This window comes from Brassica napus, chromosome C1, assembly GCF_020379485.1.
Source record: "Brassica napus cultivar Da-Ae chromosome C1, Da-Ae, whole genome shotgun sequence".
Taxonomy (NCBI): domain Eukaryota; kingdom Viridiplantae; phylum Streptophyta; class Magnoliopsida; order Brassicales; family Brassicaceae; genus Brassica; species Brassica napus.
The window spans coordinates 42240785-42262186 of NC_063444.1; the positions used below are offsets into that span (position 1 = coordinate 42240785).

The 21402-nt window shown below is 33.7% G+C and overlaps 2 protein-coding genes across 2 annotated transcripts; one reads left to right on the forward strand and one right to left on the reverse strand.

Annotated features, from left to right (window-relative positions):
* The first annotated feature begins 1060 nt into the window (after positions 1–1060).
* On the forward strand, positions 1061–5562 carry LOC106429253. The gene is made up of 5 exons (XM_013869998.3): positions 1061–3767; positions 3866–4397; positions 4471–4570; positions 4658–5047; positions 5127–5562. Exons 1-5 carry the CDS (start codon positions 1646–1648, stop codon positions 5196–5198), a joined length of 3216 nt encoding a protein of 1071 aa, XP_013725452.3. The 5' UTR covers positions 1061–1645; the 3' UTR covers positions 5199–5562.
* A 5931-nt stretch (positions 5563–11493) lies between these two features.
* LOC106429263 (glutamine synthetase cytosolic isozyme 1-3) lies at positions 11494–13858 on the reverse strand. The gene is made up of 7 exons (XM_013870008.3): positions 13687–13858; positions 13408–13447; positions 13233–13336; positions 12990–13145; positions 12622–12913; positions 12435–12488; positions 11494–12053 (listed from the first exon to the last, which is right to left on the reverse strand). The coding sequence occupies exons 1-7, from the start codon at positions 13758–13760 to the stop codon at positions 11709–11711; spliced, it is 1065 nt and encodes a 354-aa protein (XP_013725462.1). The 5' UTR covers positions 13761–13858; the 3' UTR covers positions 11494–11708.
* Positions 13859–21402: the final 7544 nt, after the last annotated feature.

The window sequence follows — 21402 nt, forward strand, 5'->3', positions numbered from 1 at the left end:
AAAAGAAATATACCATTTCAGTAGTACAATGTTCATATACAGATGTGTTTTTTTGGATATGATCCAGTCTGTAATATTAATCACAAGGGGTCCCATATGAAATTTGTCACCATGGTCACAGTGTTATGTAATTGAGCGTTACACTTCGGGAAGCAACGGCTACAAGCCTACAACAAACATGTTATGTGCCAGAAAAGATAACAAATATATTTCTCTATAGTTAACTTGAAGTTTTTTTTGTTCAAATAGTTAACTTGAAGTTATTCATTTCATATAATCATATGATTCACATGAATTAAAAACTTAGAAAACAGCTAAAGAGGTATCATTTCAGTAGTATAATTTTCATATACATATGTATTTTTCTAGAGATTTAATGATTCTTTTCTCGTTCAAAGACCGCACATACATAAACAGTGTAGTAGTCGAAATGTAGTTCACTCATATGCCGGTTTAGCATGTCTAACCAGCCATCAGTCAAGTACCAGCATTTGTTTTATATAACTTTTGGGAAAATGATCATCTAAATCCCAAACTTTCAAATTTGAGCCATTTAAAACATAAATTTTGGCTTAAACTACTTAAATCATCAACTTTATATTGACTTTTGTTTAAATCATGAACTTTCGTTGACCGAGCCAATTAAGGCACGTCGTTAAATAATTTCACAAAAAAAGGTGATTATAAATTTGAACTCTTTTAATAGAAATTAGTAAGGTCTAGGTGAAATCAAATAAACACCAATAATAGAAGCCATCAGAAACACATCCCGATTCACATAATATAAGGTCTAGGCTTCTGTTATTGGTGAAATCAAAACACATTCCGATTCAACCATTGCCAAGCCAGAACCACCTCCAAAGAATGCACTTTACAAGTCAAATGGATCCACATTAACAATGAGAAAAAAATAATCACTTAACAGTAAAATATCTAAGATATATAGGAACTTTATTCATAAATGACTTACTCCTTGTGAGGTTTCCTGTGATCCATTAAAGTTCTGTAGGCGGTCTTGATCTCCTTCAAGGTGGCGTTGCGGCTGACATTCAAAGTTGAGTAGTGATCCTTTCACTACAAGAAAACACGGACAATACTGACGGAAAAACCGACCGAAAAAAATCTGTCAGGATTTTCCAACGGAATTCCGACGAAAACTTGTCGGAAATATATTTCGGTAAATTCGTCGGAACTGCGTCGGAAAATCCTGACAGAATACATTCGTCGGTATTTCGTCATACGATCCCGACAGAAAACCGACAAAAAACTGACAAATATATGACCGTTGCAAAAAATTGACACATACCGACGAAATACCGACGGCATACCGACCATGAAAGAATTCGGTCATAATTCCGTCGGTTTTTCCGACGGAATACCGACGGATTGAACAGCCGTTATACTTCCCGACTGAAAACCGACGAATTTGCAGCCGTTGCACTTCCCGACGAAATACCGACGGATTATGTAGCCGTTAGTATCCGTTTAAATTACCGACGGAACGCCGACGGGTTTAGGACGTTAATTTAGCCGTTATGATTCCCGACGGAATACCGACGAATATTTTCCGTCGGAAAGATTTCCAATTCATTATAAATACGACCTCTCCTTCATTCATTGAAATCACAACAAAACAATATAAATTATGGGTACTCCTTATAATTTCCGTTCTTGGTTAGATCAACCTCATATGGATCCAAATACAAATTTACTTACGGAGGAATACGCACGTGGTATTCAAGAATTCATGGGGGTGGTTCAAAGTCAACCGGAAGCAAGAACAAGTAAGTATTTATTATGTCCATGTTCTACTTGTAAGAATAATATCCGTGTCAAAAAAATGGAAGTATGGAGTCATTTATATTTGAAAGGATTTACACGTGGTTATAAGATTTGGTATCTTCATGGAGAAAGATTTGAGTATGGTAGTAGTAGCGAACCTCAAACTGCCGATAGGTTAGATGAACCTACCACGGATGTAGATTTTGGGATAGGGACTGTTCAGATGGTATATGATGCATATGGAGAAAATTTACCGTCGGGTGAAGAGGAAGGAGATAGACAAGAACAACCCAATGTAGAAAATTTCCCATGTGAAGAGGAAGGCGAACGAGAACAACCCAATCTAGAAGCCAGAAGATTTTTTGAAATGTTAGATGCAGCTAAGCAGCCATTGTATCAAGGATGTAAAGATGGGCATTCACCTTTATCATCCGCAAGTCGATTGATGGCGCTAAAGACTGACTATAATTTGGCTGAAGAATGTGTGGATGCGATTGCAGATTTTGTTAAAGATGTTCTTCCTGAAGATAATCTTGCACCTGGCTCATATTATGAGGTACAAAAATTGGTCGCTGGTCTTGGCTTACCATATCAGGTGATAGATGTATGCATCGATAACTGCATGATTTACTGGAGAGCAGATGAGAACAGGGAGAGATGTAAATTCTGTCGGAAACCTCGTTATCAGGATACGACTGGAAGAGTTCCGGTGCCATACAAACGAATGTGGTATTTGCCGTTGACTGAAAGATTAAAGAGGTTATATCAGTCTGAACGAACAGCAGAACCAATGAGATGGCATGCTGAGCACTTAACAAATGGTGAGATAACACATCCTTCCGATGCAGAGGCGTGGAAGCATTTTCAATCAACATATCCAGAATTTGCATCTGAGGTAAGAAATGTGTATCTTGCATTATGCACAGATGGTTTCAGTCCATTTGGAAAGCATGGAAGACAATATTCATTGTGGCCGGTAATCTTGACACCTTACAACTTACCACCACATTTGTGTATGCGACGGGAGTTTTTGTTCCTCTCAATTCTCGTTCCCGGGCCAGATCATCCTAAGAGATCACTGGATGTGTTTCTTCAGCCATTGATATATGAGCTGCAATTATTATGGGAGCACGGTGTTCATACATACGATGTTTCGCGGAAAGAGAATTTTCAGATGCGAGCAGTACTTATGTGGACAATAAGTGATTTTCCAGCATATGGTATGTTATCTGGATGGACCACGCATGGGAGGCTATCATGTCCTTATTGCCAAGACAACACAGATGCTTTCCAACTAAAAAATGGTCGGAAATCGTGTTGGTTTGACTGTCACAGGAGATTTCTACCACACGATCATCCATATCGTAAGAGTAAGACATTGTTTACAAAGAACAAGAGGGTGTTTGACAGTCCACCTGAAGAAGTAAGTGGCAAAAAGTTGAAGGAACAATTAAGAGATTTTGGTGCAGATAGAACGGCAGACGTGGGTGGAAACGGACATGAACCGATTTATGGTGTAGGGGAAAATCATAATTGGCATAAGAAGAGTATCTTCTGGGATTTGCCCTATTGGGAGACTCATTTGTTGCGGCACTGTTTAGATGTCATGCATATTGAGAAGAACTTTTTCGACAATTTGATGAACACCATCCTTGATGTCCAAGGCAAGACGAAGGATAACTTGAAGTCAAGACTGGATTTGGTTGATATTTGTGCTCGTCCCGAACTTCATGTTGATGAGCACGGTAAAGGTCCTATTCCCATATATCGACTGGATGCAACTGCAAAAGAAGAGTTTTTTGATTGGATAACACACAGTGTTAAATTTCCAGACGGTTATGCATCAAGTTTGCGTAATTGTGTTGACAAAAGTGAAGGGAAGTTTACTGGCTTGAAGAGCCATGATTGTCATGTAATGATGCAGCGCCTCCTTCCTTTTGCGTTTTCCGCACTATTGCCACGAAATGTCCACGAAGCAATCGCAGGTACTTTAAAATTTAACATAGTTAAATTAATTGTCATATTATTTTTTAATGTTTATATATATATATGCTTATGGAATTTGTTTTCTTCGTGTATGTAGGGATAAGTGCTTTCTTCCGTGATTTATGCTCGAGATCACTCACATCAGATGGTATCCGCAATTTGGAAGTTAAAATACCGGTGATCCTATGCAACCTCGAGAAGATATTTCCTCCATCATTTTTTGATGTTATGGAGCATCTTGCTATTCATCTTGCGAGAGAAGCGGCACTCGGTGGTCCCGTGCAGTACAGGTGGATGTATTTGTACGAACGGTTTATGTTTCATCTGAAGAAGAAGGTCAAGAATTTAAGCAAGGTGGAGGGATCAATAGTGGCTCAGTGCATCAATGAGGAAACCTCAAACTTTGCTGAATACTACTTTCCATCAGAAGTTCGAACAAAAAGTCGAAGACCTGCACGGCATGATGATAGAGGTGAAAGGGCAACTTATTATGTTTATGTGCCAAACATGTTTACACAAATTGGACGACATAGTGGAAAGTCAACGGACCGGATACTTACCGTAGCTGAGCATGCTCATTTGCACACATATTTGCTTACAAACTGCGAAGACATTCTTGAATATGAGAGGTACATAGATTTAAAAATATGAATTATTTGCAATATTTTTGAAACATATCTAACATTTTTGTGTTTTTTACAGTATTTACTTGGCAGAGATGCGCTTAAAGTACCCGGATGCGACAGAAGAACAACTCGAACAACTCAAGCAAAACAACTTTGCAACATGGCTTTCTGATTATGTAAGTGTCTAATCAGTAATTAGTGGTAACTAACCGTTTTACTTATTATCTTTTAATGAACGAAAACATTTTTTTTTGTTTTTATAGGTAAGCCATTGTTTAGCTATTGGGCACCCACCTAAAGATTGGTTACGTGAGATAGTTTGTGGTCCAAAGTTTGTTGCAAAGTCATATCCGAGATATTGCACACGAGGATATGCATTCAGAGTTCTTAAGGAAAATACTGTAAGGAGAACAATTGATTGTGGGGTTTCTTCGTCATCCGGAGACGATGTCTACTACGGTAACGTACGCGAGATTTTGGAAATTCAGTACCCGGGAATGATTGGCATGAGATGTATTGTCTTCAACTGTGAGTGGTACGACAACGTTGTTGGTCGCGGAGTAAGCACTGACGCATTCGGTGTTACATCTGTACATTCGCGACGACGACTGGATTTTTACGATCCATTCATTCTTGCTTCACAAGCTGACCAGGTATGTATGTTGAAATATATTTTCCATCGGAAGTAATCATATATAATTACTTCGACTTATATAATTTATAATTTTTCAGGTTTGCTATATTCGTTATCCGCGGATTAGGCAAAGGAACGATCCTTGGATCGTTGTCATCATACACTTTTAAGTTGGCTTGTGCCAGTTCTCAGAAGTTGTAGCACTCAAACAAATCTAGAACATTTTTTTAGAATGTTTTATGATTATATAACATAATATATTGGTTTTAGAAAGTTTTATAACAAATATAAATAATTTCGACACCCTGTGTAAACTCTAAAACTTAATCCGTCGGTATCTCGTCGGAATATTCCGACAAATTACCGACGGAATTAACTATACCGACGAAGAACAGACGGATAAGGTCGTCGATATTTAAAAAATTACACGGGTCAAGCTGTACCGCGCAAAATTTTGGTAAACCGCCAATATTAAAAAACCGACGGATTTCCGACGGGTAGATAAAATACCGACGGAAAAAACCCGTCGGTTATCCGTCGGTTCATTAAATGAATACATAAGAGAAAATCTTTCTTTTTCCTCATTTCTTCCCCGTTTTCTCTCTCTCTCCGCCCAGCCCCTCCTCCTCCCTCGCGATTTCCGGCGATTCCCTCCTCCTCCCTCGCGATTTCCGACGTAATCCCCCAAATTCGACCTCCTCTTTCACCCAGTCATGTAAGATTTTCAATTCTTTTATCTTTCTCATGGGATTTCAATGGTTACAATGTTAGTTTTAGGGTTTATGTGATTTTGAGATTGATTAGGGATTTGGAAGTTAGTTTAGGGCCGGGATTGAAGTTTTTATTTACGATTTGTGTGATTGGAGTTATAGATTTTGGATTTCTTTAATTTGAATAAAGTTTTTTAAAATTTTTTTTTTTAATTATATAAAAATCGTTTTTAATTATAAAACGTTTCATATTTTTATATTTTTTTCATTATATAATTTCGTTAAATTAATTTAAAAACACTTTTTAATTATTATAAAAAAAATTTAATTATAAAAAGTTTCTTTTTTTTTGAAACACAATTATAATACGTTTCTAAATAATAAAAAAAGCTTACTAATGTTTTTAAATAATAAAAAAGCTTACTACGTTTATAATAAAACGTTTTTTTTTTTTTGAAACACAATTATAATACGTTTCTAAATAATAAAAAAGCTTACTAATGTTTTTTTTTCGTAGGGATGAACCACCTCCTCTTATAGTTAGACGTCGTTTTCGCCGGGGTACTTCTTCAGTCACTCAGAGTACGTCACCCGCTAGTAGCCCAGTTGCAGCTACCACTCCTCCAGCAGCCCCCACCCCTCCAGCAGCCCGCACCCCCCCTTCTGTAGCTTCCGGCCCTTCTCAAAGTTCAAGAGGAGGAGGATTGCCTACTACGATGACTGTTGCGGAGTTAGTTAGGCAACCTGGCCGAGAATCGCTTCAGCGCCTTGATCCAAATTATCTTATTGTCCCAAACACCACTTGGTAAGTATTTGTTTTAAAAGGTTCTTTCATTTTATATTCATCTTTTACATTTAATTGTGTTTGGTTTTATTTCGTAGGTTTGATTTGTCTGGCAATGGTATCACCAACAGCCTTAGGATGGAGTACACGATGCTAAAGCGTGGTTATCCAACTTTCTATGACATGCCTGCAGAAGATCAAGAACTTTGGTTTCGGCAATTTGCGGTATATGTTCTCAATTTTTAATATTATAAATTTTTTTCCACCAATTGTAACTTTCTAAAAAAAAATTTATATTTATTTTGCAGCAAGAGTTCACTTGGGAATCAGGGATTACCGAACAAGTGAAAATTGTTTTCCGCCGCAAAGCAGCTTCGCACTACACCAAGCGGATCAATGAGTGGAAGCAAAAATTCGATGTTGGTGAGGTCCCGAAGCACATCAACCCAGACGTTTGGCGGGATTTGTGTGGTCATTGGACGAAAGATGAGACAAAGTCTTTGTCGACAATCAACTCGCAAAATCGGTGTAGCAGCCGTGGCGGGAAAGGGATGTTTGTCCACAACTTAGGGGCAACAAGTTTACAGACCCGAGCACTTCAGCTAGTAAGTTTCTAATCTGATTTTCTTATTCATTTTTAAATATGTGATACTAAATATATTGTTTTTAGATGAAGGAAAACGGTGGAGTTCCCGTAGATGATTTTACCCTGATGAAGAATGCCTATACCAACAAGAAGACTGGCGTGATTCAGGATGGACTTATTCAGGACGTAATCCAGGTCGTGGAAAATCGAAAAGAGGATCTCCTCGCGACTCAAGCTTCTATGTGTGAAGAAGGCGATTCTGCATCTTCCAACTCCTTAACCGTAGAGCAACTCAACAACCTTGTTCTCGAGGTACATTCTAATTTCTTTTTGCTATGTATGTGTGATATGTGTGTGTGCGTGAGTATGTGTGTGATATGTATTTGTTATTTCTCATTCAGGCTGTTCCAAGGAAAAAGGGCCGTTATGTTGGATTGGCTCGTTCGACCGGAGGGGCTTCTTCTTCTTCTTCAGCTCACTATCCACTGGTTCATGAGCTTATGGAGCAGATTAAGACCAAAGATACGGAGATTGAGTTCCTCAAGAATGACAATGCTGAAATCCGGGTTGAGCTGCAGCAAAACCGAACGACTATGGAGCAAAACAATGTTCCCACCCAGACCTTGTTGCAGAAGTTTAGGAGCCGATTCGGTGAAGACTTTTAGTTGTTTTTTTAATTTTCAAAAACTTTTTATTACTTTTCATAACTTTAATGTATAATAATGTTGAATTTATATATCTATAATGTTTTTAAATTCTAAATTATCAATTTTTTCCTGAAATTAAATAAAGAATTATAAAAATTGTTTTTTTTTAATTAAAAAAGGAAAACCGACGGATGAAGTTTTCCGTCGGAATTTCTACATATTTCCGACGAATATGTTCCGTCGGTTTTTTTCTAAAAATTCCGACGACACATATCCGTCGGTTTTTTCAGAAAATTCCGACGAATTCTCTTCGTCGGTATTCTCTATAAATACCGACGAACATATTCCGTCGGAATTTTCTGAAAAAACCGACGGATGTGTTTCGTCGGAAATTTTAGAAAAAACCGACGGAATATGTTCGTCGGTATTTACCGACGATATGTGTTCGTCGGTATTTTGCCGACGAATTGCCGACGAATATCAGTATACCGACGAGATGATACCGACGGACATATTTCGTCGGTATTCCATCGGTATGCTACTTTCCCGACGAGATTATGACGGATTTGTCCATCGGTATCAAGCAGTTTTCTTGTAGTGTTTCCGGCGGCCATGGTGACCCCACGGCGGTGATTTCCACATCTCTGACCACGCAAAAAAGTGGGAGGTGAAGAGAATGAATCATTGGATTGCGGGAAGGTGCGAGCTGGGTTTATTGATATGATCAATGTTGCCATCAGTCATTTCATCTCCCTCGAGCTTCTCCCGGAGGGTTTTAACGTGAGTTTTGCTCAGTGGTCATCTACATGGCAACAGTGGGCTGCTAGATAGGATCTTCAGTCTCATATTCAAAACAACTGTCATTTTACTCTTTCAGCCGAACAGATTAAAACTAAATACCCAATAAGACGGCCTTCGTAGTATATAACAAGTCTTAGATACTATTAACGATTTTGGTATTTTGGTTTATTAGATTCCCTTTAGTTAGATACTAATATAATTTATGTTCATGCTTTCAAAAACCCAATTTAAAATGATAGTTTAAGTATATTTTATGTGTAAAAATATATATACCAAGAAAATGTAATTCCGCAGTTACAGGCATATAACAATAGGAACATATAGGAACTAAATGAGTAGAAATAAAATTTTAAGAATGATGATGAATGATAGTTCTTTATCAAAATTAATGAGAAATTGATTTGTTCTATAATTCTCTACAAACAAAGGAATGAAGAGAAATGAAAAGAAAAACCTATTCCTAATGAAAAGTTTAAGGAATATTAAGGAACATAGCGTTCCTCCTTATTCCCTTGGTCACCAGTCACACCCTAAGGGTTTGAATGTTAACCAAGGGAATTGAGAGGAAAACTACATTCCTTAACATTCTTTAAAAAGATTACCATTCATCAGAAATATTTTTTCTTCTTCATTCCTTCTCATTCCTTTTTTTGTAGAGAATTATAATGTAAAATTGTTCCTTGTTAATTTTGATAATGAACCATCATTTCTCATCATTTCCAAAATTTTATTCATATTCATGTTTTTCCTATTCATTCTGGTTACCAGTTACATCCTAGTTGATTGTAGGTTTTCTTAATCTATCAGTTGCAGGGGCAAAGGTAAGTAAACGGTTTAGTTGACTCCACTTAATTTTAATTTTAATTTTTTTGACAACGAATGACTATTTTATTACTCAAATTTGAAGTGGTCTAAGTAACCAGACCGAAATAGAACAACCAATAAAAAATCTATCTATGGAAATACCTCGCAGTCATAGCTAAAGAGTCAAAAATCTAATTTTACGCTCGTGGAACATGAGTGATCTTGAAGTCTGGGAAAGCATATCTGACGAGTCTCTATCCTCTCCAATTATATTGCAAAGCTTGGCCAAGCATGAGACTCCTTAATCATGGCAATCAGCTCCTTACAATCCGTCCAAAAGCTCTGGTATGTCGAATGTTGAAGCATATTCTCCATCGCCCATCGTAATGTTTCTATTTTTGAATGCAAGGCCGATTCACGTCGAATGTAATTTATTGTCCCCAAAAGTTGAACCTTCTCAAAGCTATCCTTCCAAACCCATCCACACCCATTGAACTCTGTTGTGGATGCCCATGAACCATCTATCATGCAAATATTACCCAAGCTTAAGACTTGAGGTTCTTTAGTACTGTGATCTTGTTGCGTTGGGCGTACCATCTCGTTTGCATTAAACCAGACTTGACATTCACTCTCTGCATAATGAACTAACTCCAATGGATCCTTGTTTATCTCCCTAATGAGTTTGTCATTTCGAGTGTTCCAAATATACCAGATTATTTAGGGAATCCCTACTTAATTTTAATTAACCATAGTGTTTTGTGAAAGTTTATAGCATTGATCTCAGTACAAATTTGTTATTGGCTCATTTATAGTTTGACACATATGTTATTCCAATTGAAAATAGTATTCTCTCTATATCAAAATAAGAAGATTTTAAGGTTTTTGCACGCCGATTTAGAAATTAGAAAATTTTATTTATTTTTTTTTGTTTTTATAAAAATAACAATCAAAATAACAATAAGTACATATAATTCAACCAATAAAAAATCATACCGTAGAATACAAAAAAAATCAAAACATAAAATTGCATTAATGTTTTACATGGAAACCTGAAAATATCATTTAAAATAAAACAATTTTTCTTTTTTTCAAAAAGTAACACGGAGGAAATATATATTTTAAAATTAAACAAAATCTATGTAAGAGATTTTAACTTTGACACCGGTTGAAAAAATAACTCCCCTATTTATCGGTTGGAATAACATCATAATTTTAATATTATTTCTATATTTTTATTTATTTTTTGATAACGTATCGGCGGAAACTTCTACTTCTATATTCTTTTCTTTTCTTATTTGTTCGAAACTTTATCTCACTTTCTATTCATCAATTTCAAGGCGGAAAATCAAGTGGGTTGGACGTCATACAATCATTAAGTTACTAACTTTATAAGAAACGTGTTAAAGTGTGATACTAAAATGCATTGAGGTACTAACAATGTGTACTTGCGTCTTATCATATGACTTGCCAAATCTTAATAAAACGTTATTACAAGTTTTCGTCATCTTCTTTTCTTCTAGTTAGCACGGTCATTAATATGTACGTCAAAGAAGACAAAACATTTTCATAGTGGATATCCCACTCAATAAATAGATATCATAGTATAACTTAAATTTTAAAATAGCAAAGTTGATTTGACTTTTTCACCTAAAGCAACTCGCGAACTTTAATGCATGGAATCAGAGCATAGTTATCCCAGAAACCCATATTTTTTAAATTTTTTTTTTTTTCATTTTTTCGAATTTAGAAAAAAAAAATTAAAAATGAATCAATCGCGGGTCGCCACGTATCAGTGAGGCCCGCGAACAGTATAAAAAACCTTTAAAGACCGATTACTATTTGGTAGTTTTGATTCTTAAAAAAAAAAAAGTTCTACACGGAACCCACACACTAAAAATCTCTCTAGTATCCTTGGATAAAGATGCTCTTACGACTCAGGAGCACAGAGCACGTGACGCTAATTACGGTGTTTCCCACTTAATATTCAATTTCCACCACGCCTGCGTTTTCGGAATTAATATTTGGATTATTATTTAAATTCTTCTTAAATTCTTATGTTGATCATATTGTTGTAAAGAGAATATTCAACATTACCATAATCACAAAATCTTATCCCTGACAAGTTCAACCATATCAACAAAAAATCGCTAATAATACATTTTTTGTTTAAATTTCATCCATAAGAATTCCTTATTTAATTATTCGAAATGAAAAAAAAACATAAAACACGTGAATCCTACTAGGGCATGATAATAATTATTAGTAGTGCAACCACAAGCACAAAAATCCGCAAATTAAGAAATAAACGAAACCGGATAAACCAAACATTATAAAATGCGTGCGATTACTTAACCGAGGATTGTGGTTTCAGCGATCATGGAAGTAACGACATAAGGATCCATGTTAGAAGCTGGCCTACGATCCTCGAAGTAACCTTTGCCTTCTTTCTCAGTGTCACGTCCCACTCTCACCGATGCTCCACGGTTCGCCACTCCCCACGAGAACGTGTTGATATCTGCCGTCTCGTGCTTCCCCGTGAGACGACGCTCGTTGCCTTCACCGTAAGCAGCAATGTGCTGCTTGTGCTTCACCTGAAGCTTCTCTATCGCTTTCTTTATCACCGCTAGTCCTCCAGTGTTCCTCATCGTCTTCGTGCTGTAGTTACAGTGAGCTCCAGCTCCGTTCCAATCACCCTGAAACCCATGCAACAATACGTTACAAAAAAAAACGTTACAAGTTACAACAATTTTAATAGAATACACCCTCCGTTTCATATTAAGTGTCGTTTTAGAGAAATTTTTTCCTTACAAAATAAGTGTCGTTTTCGATTTTAAATGCAAAATTTATTAATTTTATGCAAAATTTATTTTCCTATTAGTTGAAATATGGTTAGGTGGATAGGTAATAGTGTTTTTTTTATAGGAAAAATACAAAATTAATTGTTTCCTTATCCGTGGGTCAAAAACTAAAACGACACTTATAACGGAAAAAGAAGGAGTATAATTTAGCAAAAAAAAGAAAAAGTTACAACAACACTATTTATTGCACATAAAGAGCATTAGAGAGACACTAACCGGGACTGGTTTTGGGTCGAAGCTGACGTTTACACCAGAGATCTCAGTGATCCTCTGTCAAAAGAAAAGATGACCCTGACCCATTAGCAAAATTTTGATGCTTAAAAATTAAATAAAATTAAAAATAAAATAAAATTTTGAAGCTTGTAATGTGAACAGAACTGGTTAAGCAGACGTAGATTACTACCTCGAGAAGGAATCTAGCGATCCAGACTTGATCACCAGCACTAATACCTTCAACAGGACCGACTTGGAACTCCCACTGGCCAGGCATGACTTCTCCATTGACACCAGAGATGCTAATACCTGCGTAAAGACAGGCTTTGTAGTGTGCATCCACGATGTCACGACCAATGGCTTTGTCAGCTCCCACACCACAGTAGTATGGTCCCTGTGGGCCAGGGAAGCCACCAACAGGCCAACCAATAGGCCAGTTCACACCCTTTTGCATCAATGTGTATTCTTGCTCAATCCCATACCTTTTCAAGAGTTTTAGTATATAATTAAATGATTAAGCAGAGAATAGACCAATAAGAAGAAGAGGAGAGTTAATACCAAGGCTCCTCAGAGGCAACTTTAGAGTTGCTGAAGATCTTAGCAGCGTTATGCCTCTTGTTGGTCGGAATTGGATTACCGGCCGGCGTGTAAGCATCACACATCACCAGAATGTTGTTGCCTCTCCTGAACGGATCACGGAATATAGCCTGAGGACTATAAACGAAACAAAATCAAGATTAAGATAAGATATGTTTTTATTTCATATTACTTGCTGTATATAGACATGATGGAAGAACATACTATAGAATGACTTCACTGTCATCTCCAGCGGCCTGACCGGTGCTTGATCCGTCGTAGTTCCACTTGGGAAGCTTTGATGGATCGGTCACTGGTCCTGGGAGTGTCTGTATAAACCAAAACAAAAACAGATCAACCATACAAGAAACAGAGTAAAAAAAACAGAGTATCGACTTACCCTGGCTTTGCTTCTAATGTCCATTCCAGATCCACCGATCCTGTTCATTCACAATACACACGAAAAACATCACAAACCCAGAAGACGACAAAGAAAAAAGAGACGAGCTTTATGTTTGTACACGTTAATTTCATCGCCGCATGGCATGACATGACAGCGTTAACCGAGTGAAACGAATCATATTCAAACCAAAACAACATAAAAAGCAAATTTTTCTGACCGTAGCAATATTAAGAACAGAGATAATGAGAGTTGTCGTGAGAGGAAAGGAGATCAAACCATATGTATTCGGCGATGATTTGCTTGGTGGTGTCGGAGAGGTTGAGGTTGACGAGATCTGAGAGCAGAGACATGGCTGCGTCTGAGAGGAGAATACGAGAGAAAAAAATACACTAATCAATCAGTGCTGTTTAGGGAAGACGATCATTAAAACTTCTCTGAGTGTTTATAGAGCTATTTTTGTTTATTTATTTATTATTGTTTTCAGATATTTACGGTGGTCAATACATGATTCTAGTAAATTGGTAATTTCTTTATTGTTGTGTGATACTAATATTTATCTTTTAGAATTTTAAATAATTAATTTGTATTATTATATTGTTTCAGTTAAGATCTCCTGTGATTTAAATACAGATTATGACAACAATATTTACATATATGTAATCAATGATTTAATCAGTTAAATAGAATTGTTTATGAACACGTAAATAGTCAAGTAACTAAACGAAACGAGTTTTGTATTACTTGCCTATATAGGTATCATCACTGTGAGCCTGTGATGATGAATCGAGTCTTGGCATTTTTGTCTTTTGCGTACATAATGACTCTATCATGTTAAGTTGGATTCAATCATCTCGTATTTGTTGATTTTGAAACCAAGTTTTTATTTTTCAAGCCAACGCCAATATTCATGAAAATGCAATATACATGTATATAAGATAGATATATCTGATGTATACGGATAAAACTTTTTTTTAGTAGTGTGACAAAATCTTGTCATTTATACACACCAATACTTAAAAACAAACTCAAAGTGATGCAATTCAAACAGGTGAAATCAAATACTGTTTCATTCATTCATCGTGTCAAAAAATTATGCCTCGGAGCTGCCCACTTTATCGATTGTCCTTGTCCCCATCTACATGTTAAACTAGGTTAGAAGTTAACATACTAGCAAAACTAGTGGCTTCAATGTCACTTGTTTATAAACATTCATAAAATAGTGTTAAGCAATTGAGAAATAAAAGAAACTAGATCTCGATCCGCGCAACCGCGCAGATTTTTGTTTTCATTTATTTTCATTTATTTTTATATAAATATTTTGTTTTCAATTCTAAATTGGTATATATTATAATATATATGTGTCTATCAATTTTTAAAACAAAATAAGTTTACGGTATATTTTTTTCCTTTGAATAGATTGTTTCAAACTTTCACATGTATTTGTATTTTCTTATATATATATATTTTCGGATTATTATTTCATTATTAAAATCGTAACTATATATATAAAGATTAGTAAAATATTGTTTTATTCTCATATTCAAAGATATTGTAACATTTCACAAATTTAGAAAGTTTTTAAGAAATTAAACTTTTCCCTTCATAGATTTATATTATCGAGTAAATAATTAAACATTTAGTTTTTGTTTAATTTTTAAAATAAACTATATAGTTTAAAATTTGTTTTCATTGGTTTAAGGTAGTAAAGATTAATCATTGTTAGATAATATGATTTTTGTTATTTAAAAAAAAATCTTTATAATTTTATAAGTCAACATCGACAAATATTTAAATAATTAACATATAGAAGTATAGTATTACAACATTAAATTATATCTATTTAATTTATATTATCTATAAATCCAATGGATCATCTATTGTTTAAATCCAATTATTGATAGCCCAATAAAAATTTATGGTAGACCCAAAATTTAAATGATAAGATTAGAAATTAAATGTAACATGACTTTCTAGAAATAGGTCCATTAGGTCTATTTTTTAAAAAATCACACATGAATCAAGGTTGTGACTTCTGTTTTAATATATAAGATAAGTTCACGGTATATTTTTCATTGAATAGATTGTTTCAAATTTTCACATGTATTTGTATCTTCTTCTATATATATATTTTCAGATTATTATTTCATTATTAAAATCGTAACTATATATATAAAGATTAGTAAAATATTGTTTTATTGTCATATTCAAAGATATTGTAACATTTCACAAATTTAGAAAGTTTTTTAAAAATTAAACTTTTTGCTTCATAGATTTATATTATCGAGTAAATAATTAAACATTTAGTTTTTGTTTAATTTTTAAATAAACTATATAGTTTAAAATTTGTTTTCATTGGTTTAAGTAGTAAAGATTAATCATTGTTATATAATATGATTTTTGTTATTTTTAAAAAAATCTTTATAATTTAAAAAGTTAACATCGACAATTATTTAAATATTTAACATATGGAAGTATAATATTACAACATTAAATTATACTATTTAATTTATACTATCTATAAATCCAATGAATCATCTATTGTTTAAATCCAATTATTGATAGCCCAATAAAAAATTTTGGTAGGCCCAAAATTTATATGATAAGATTAGAAGTTAAATGTAACATGACTTTATAGAAATAAATCCATTAGGTCTATTTTTAAAAAAATCACACATGAATCAAGGTTGTGACTTCTGTTTTAATATATGTGACAAAAATCTAACTTCAACAATGTCATACCCTTTTCCCATTTAATTTCTTCAATAGATTAATTAACATCTATTTCTACTAGCCTAGACATTGGACCGATCTAAAAATTGGTAAAATAAAGAAATGCACATCCATGATGGAAAAGCAAAAAAAGATATCACCATGAAAGAGGCGTAAAACCTAAAACAAGAACGGGAGTGGATCATTTACATTATTCACATATAGTCATTGTTCAAAATTGTTCTACGCGCGCTATTCATGCAGTGATCTCAAACCTACATAATTACTTGAAAATCAAGATAAACTCAAAGAATATGCGAATAATGGTTTTTAGTAAGTTATTAGTTTTAAATATACCTTTAGTTACGAATTAGAACATATATCATACTTGTTTTTTTTATTAACATCTAATACAAAAGACAAAAATAGTCCATTCACAAGAATCACCAAAAATATATAGTTTTGTTCATGAGAAAAAATAGTAAGGATTGCATCTTTTAATCATATTCTTATTCAATCACTACAAGAAAACATCGGTATTCTGACGGACATTCCGACGGAAAATGAAATCCTCGGAATTTCCCGAGGAATTTCCGAGGAAATTCCGAGGAAACCCAAATTTTGGGGTTCCTCGGAATTTCCTCGGAATATACCGACGGAATTCCGAGGAAACATCAATCCGTCGGAATATTCCGAGGAAATTCTGACGAACTAGTGATCGATCGATGCGTTTTTAGACATATACCCATCGATCGATCACATTGTTACGCTTTGGTCCATCATAGTGATCGATCGATGCGTTTTTGGACATAAATACATCGATCGATCCGTTTATAAAAAAACATTCGAGATTTTGAAACCCCAAACACTAGTTCCTCAGAATTTCCTCGGAATATTCCGAGGAAATTCCGAGGAACACTTGATATCCTTGATCGATCGATGGGATAATCTCATCGATCGATCACATTGTTACGCTTTGGTCCATCATAGTGATCGATCGATGCGTTTTTGGACATAAATACATCGATCGATCCGTTTATAAAAAAACATTCAAGATTTTGAAACACCAAACACTAGTTCCTCAGAATTTCCTCGGAATATTCCGAGGAAATTCCGAGGAACACTTGATATCCTTGATCGATCGATGGGATAATCTCATCGATCGATCACATTGTTACGCTTTGGTCCATCTTAGTGATCGATCGATGCGTTTTTGGACATAAATACATCGATCGATCCATTTATAAAAAAACATTCAAGATTTTGAAACCCCAAACACTAGTTCCTCAGAATTTCCTCGGAATATTCCGAGGAAATTCCGAGGAACACTTGATATCCTTGATCGATCGATGGGATAATCTCATCGATCGATCACATTGTTACGCTTTGGTCCATCTTAGTGATCGATCGATGCGTTTTTGGACATAAATACATCGATCGATCCGTTTATAAAAAAACATTCGAGATTTTGAAACCCCAAACACTAGTTCCTCAGAATTTCCTCGGAATATTCCGAGGAAATTCTGAGGAAGAAAAGGGTTTCCTCGGAATTCCCTCGGAATATTCCGAGGAAATTCCGAGGAAATAGGGTTTTTAAACCGAAAACAACGTTTTGCGGTTTAAATAACACCTATATAACCCTTATTAAGTGTCTTACGTTCATTATGAAGTCAAAAATTTGTTCATTACCCTATAATAAACACTTTTCCGATTGTATGAACGAAATCCCCACAACATAAGAGAAACACTTATACACTTTAATGAACAGTAAAGGGAATACTTACAATTCGTTTTGAAATTTGTTATTTCATGGTTTATGCTCATCTATACAAAGAATCTTCAATGGTATGCATTACAATTGTATAAGAAATGAAATATGGCAAAAAAAATTGATGTTTTGAAACCCCAAACACTAGTTCCTCGGTATTTCCTCGGAATATTCCGAGGAAATTCCGAGGAACAATATAAATTAATAGAAATACATGCACAGGATATTCTTTTTCCTCGAATTAATGAAAATATTCCGAGGAAATTCCGACGGATATTTAAGTGGCCGTCGGAATTTCCTCGGAATATTTTCATTTAACCGGGCAAACAAGCCGCCAAATATTTCGCGAAAATTGAAATTGAAAATACTGAGGGAATTCCGACGGAAAATATCCGTCAGACCCAAGGTTTTATAAACTCCAACCGCATCTTCTTCCCCATTTCTCTCTTCTTCCCCATTTCTCTCTTCTTCCTCTCCGGCGATCTCTCTCTCCTTCCGGCGTTCTCCACCTTCTCTCGCGACGATCTCTCCGGCGAATCCTTTCCATTCCTTTACAAATCATGTAAGGACCTTATCCCACTCTCTTAGGTCCTATTTGTTAGGTTTTTAAGTAGATTTCATGATTTTAGAAGTTTTTTGATAGATTTTTGTTAGGGTGATTGGGTAGGATTGTGATTTGTTGTGTAATAGGTTTAGAATTGTGATTTGGTTGTGTTGAATTCATTTAGAATTTTTTTTATAAATTGTTTATTATTTTTGTATTTACAAAACATTTATATAAATTCGATTTTACAAAACGTTTTTGTATATAAATTCGATTTTTGGATTTATAAAAGATGATTTCATATTTATAAAAATATTTATATTTATCAAAACTAATTTTGTATTTATAAAACATTTTTTTGATTTATAAACACTATTTTTTTATTTTTGTATTTATAAAAACTATTTTTAAATATACAAAACGTTCTTTGTATATAAATTCGTTTTTTGGATTTATAAAAGATGATTTCATATTTTAAAATTAATTTTGTATTTATAAAACATTTTTTGATTTATAAACACTATTTTATTATTTTTTGTATTTATAAATACTATTTTGTATTTATAAAAAGATGATTTCATATCTATAAAAATATTTATATTTATTAAAACTAATTTTGTATTTATAAAACATTTTTTATTTATAAACACTATTTTATTATTTTTTGTATTTATAAAAACTATTTTGTATTTATAAAAAGATGATTTCATATTTATAAAAATATTTATATTTATTAAAACTAATTTTGTATTTATAAAACATTTTTTTATTTATAAAAACTATTTTATTATTTTTTGTATTTTAAATATGTTTTCTATTTCAATTTTAATTTTATATTTTTGAATTTCAATTTAAAAAAATAAATTTATAATTTTTTTTTTGAATTTTGGAAATATTCCGAGGAAGTGTATCCCTCGGAATATTCCGACGACATATTCCTCGGAATATTCCGAGGAATTTCCGACGAAAAAAGTCCTCGGAATATTCCGAGGAAATTCATTTCCTCGGAATTCCGTCGGAAATTTCTGAGGGATTTCCGAGGAAAGATGAATTTCCGAGGAGTTATTTCCGAGGACTTTTTTCGTCGGTATGTCGTCGGAATAGCGTTATTCCGACGACATACCGACGATTTTTTCCCTCAGTATGCCGCTGTTTTCTTGTAGTGAATGATCTGCAAAATATATAATCATGATTGTGGAGTGATTTTGTAGATTTGGTAGAAGTTACATTTAATACTTATAAATCTAAAAAGAAAGAGACAAAGAAAATTAAATCAAACAAATAACTTAGACAATGAAATATCCTATATGAAACTTTAATCAACACTCAGACAATGAAATAAAACCTAGCATAACCCAACAGTTCGACACAATCATGTAACCTCTATTCTTTTTATATTGAATTTATCTTTAAACTTATCTAATCCAACAATCAACAATCTCAAGTTCCATTCACTTAAACCTTAAGCTTCATTTATCCAACAATCAACAATTTCAAATTTTATTCACCTAAATTAAGTTTTACTATCCAACTACAAAAATTTAACAACACTTAGTGTAATTCTTATAAGATTTAATTTCTATATATTTATCTAATTTTCAAGTGTTTCTTCATTTTATCCAATTTGTATATAAATATTTTGACTCATTCTGCCATCAACATCATGAATATGGAGTCGTGCAAAGCAAAATTCTTAACATGTATACTGTTGAAAATGTTAGCATGCCACCAGCTCCTGATCTGCTGATGAGAACCATGTTGATGGGTCGCCAACACCAGCGTACTATTCTACTAGTCATTACCAGTGATTACCGTCTTCTACCTTGCTTGGAATACCTACGGGATGTGGGTCACTACAAGGTTATTTTGGCAAAAAAATAATCTACTCACAAGAATCATCAAAATATATATAGTTTTGTTCATGAGAAAAAAAAATAGTAAAGGATTGTATCTTTTAATCCTATTTTTATTCATTGATCTACAAAATCTATAATCTTGATCATAGATTGATATTGTAGATATGTTAGAAGTTAAGATTTGGTACTTATAAATCTGGAAAAAAAGAGACAAAGACAATTAAATCAAACAAACAACTTAAAGTCTAGAAGATAAACAAAGAGAATATTCATTTTATCCTAATCTGAAACATTAATCAACACTTTGACAATGACATAAACTCAGCATAACCCAATAGTTTGACAGAATAATTTAATTTTAAGCTCCATTCACTTTCCATTGAATTTATCTTTATGCTTCTCTAATCCAATAATCAACAATCTCAAGTTCTATTTATTTAAACTCTAAGCTTCATTTGTCGAATAATCAACAATTTCAAGTTTCATTCACCTAAATTAATTTTCACTACCCAACTACATAAGAGTTTAAATACACTTAGACTAATCCTTATAAGATTTTCTATATATATTCATATTTGTTTTTCAAAAATTCGGTCTTTATTTGACTTGAGTTGAAAATTTAAATTTGATTCATGAATCGTCCTTCAAAAAGCTTCAGCACTTAAATAATTACAAATCTCACTACCTGATGAGACATGGATTGTGAGATTATTACAAATCTATATATGTTTGTAAGGAAAAAAAAACCTTTAACAAGTTTGGAAAACGCTTATTGCTGACTAAATGTTCTACAAATCAATTTAGCATCCATTTTCTCATACCAATTTTGTTAAAAATCTAAAATATTAGCAAATAAGAAAAAAATAGATACTTGAGATTTTTTTGTTTAGAAACTTATAAACTTTTAACATTTAAATAATAGAGTACTTTATAGAAGCTTAGACATATTCAATGGATTTGTTGTCATAGTCATCATTATACTTTATTACTATATAATCTCTTATTCATTTAGCTAACTCTTCACTGAATTTTATATCTCTCAAGATTTTATTTTATTTTATTCAATTTGTATTAACTATTTTGAGCCATTGATCTTCTCGCAAATAGATTTAAGC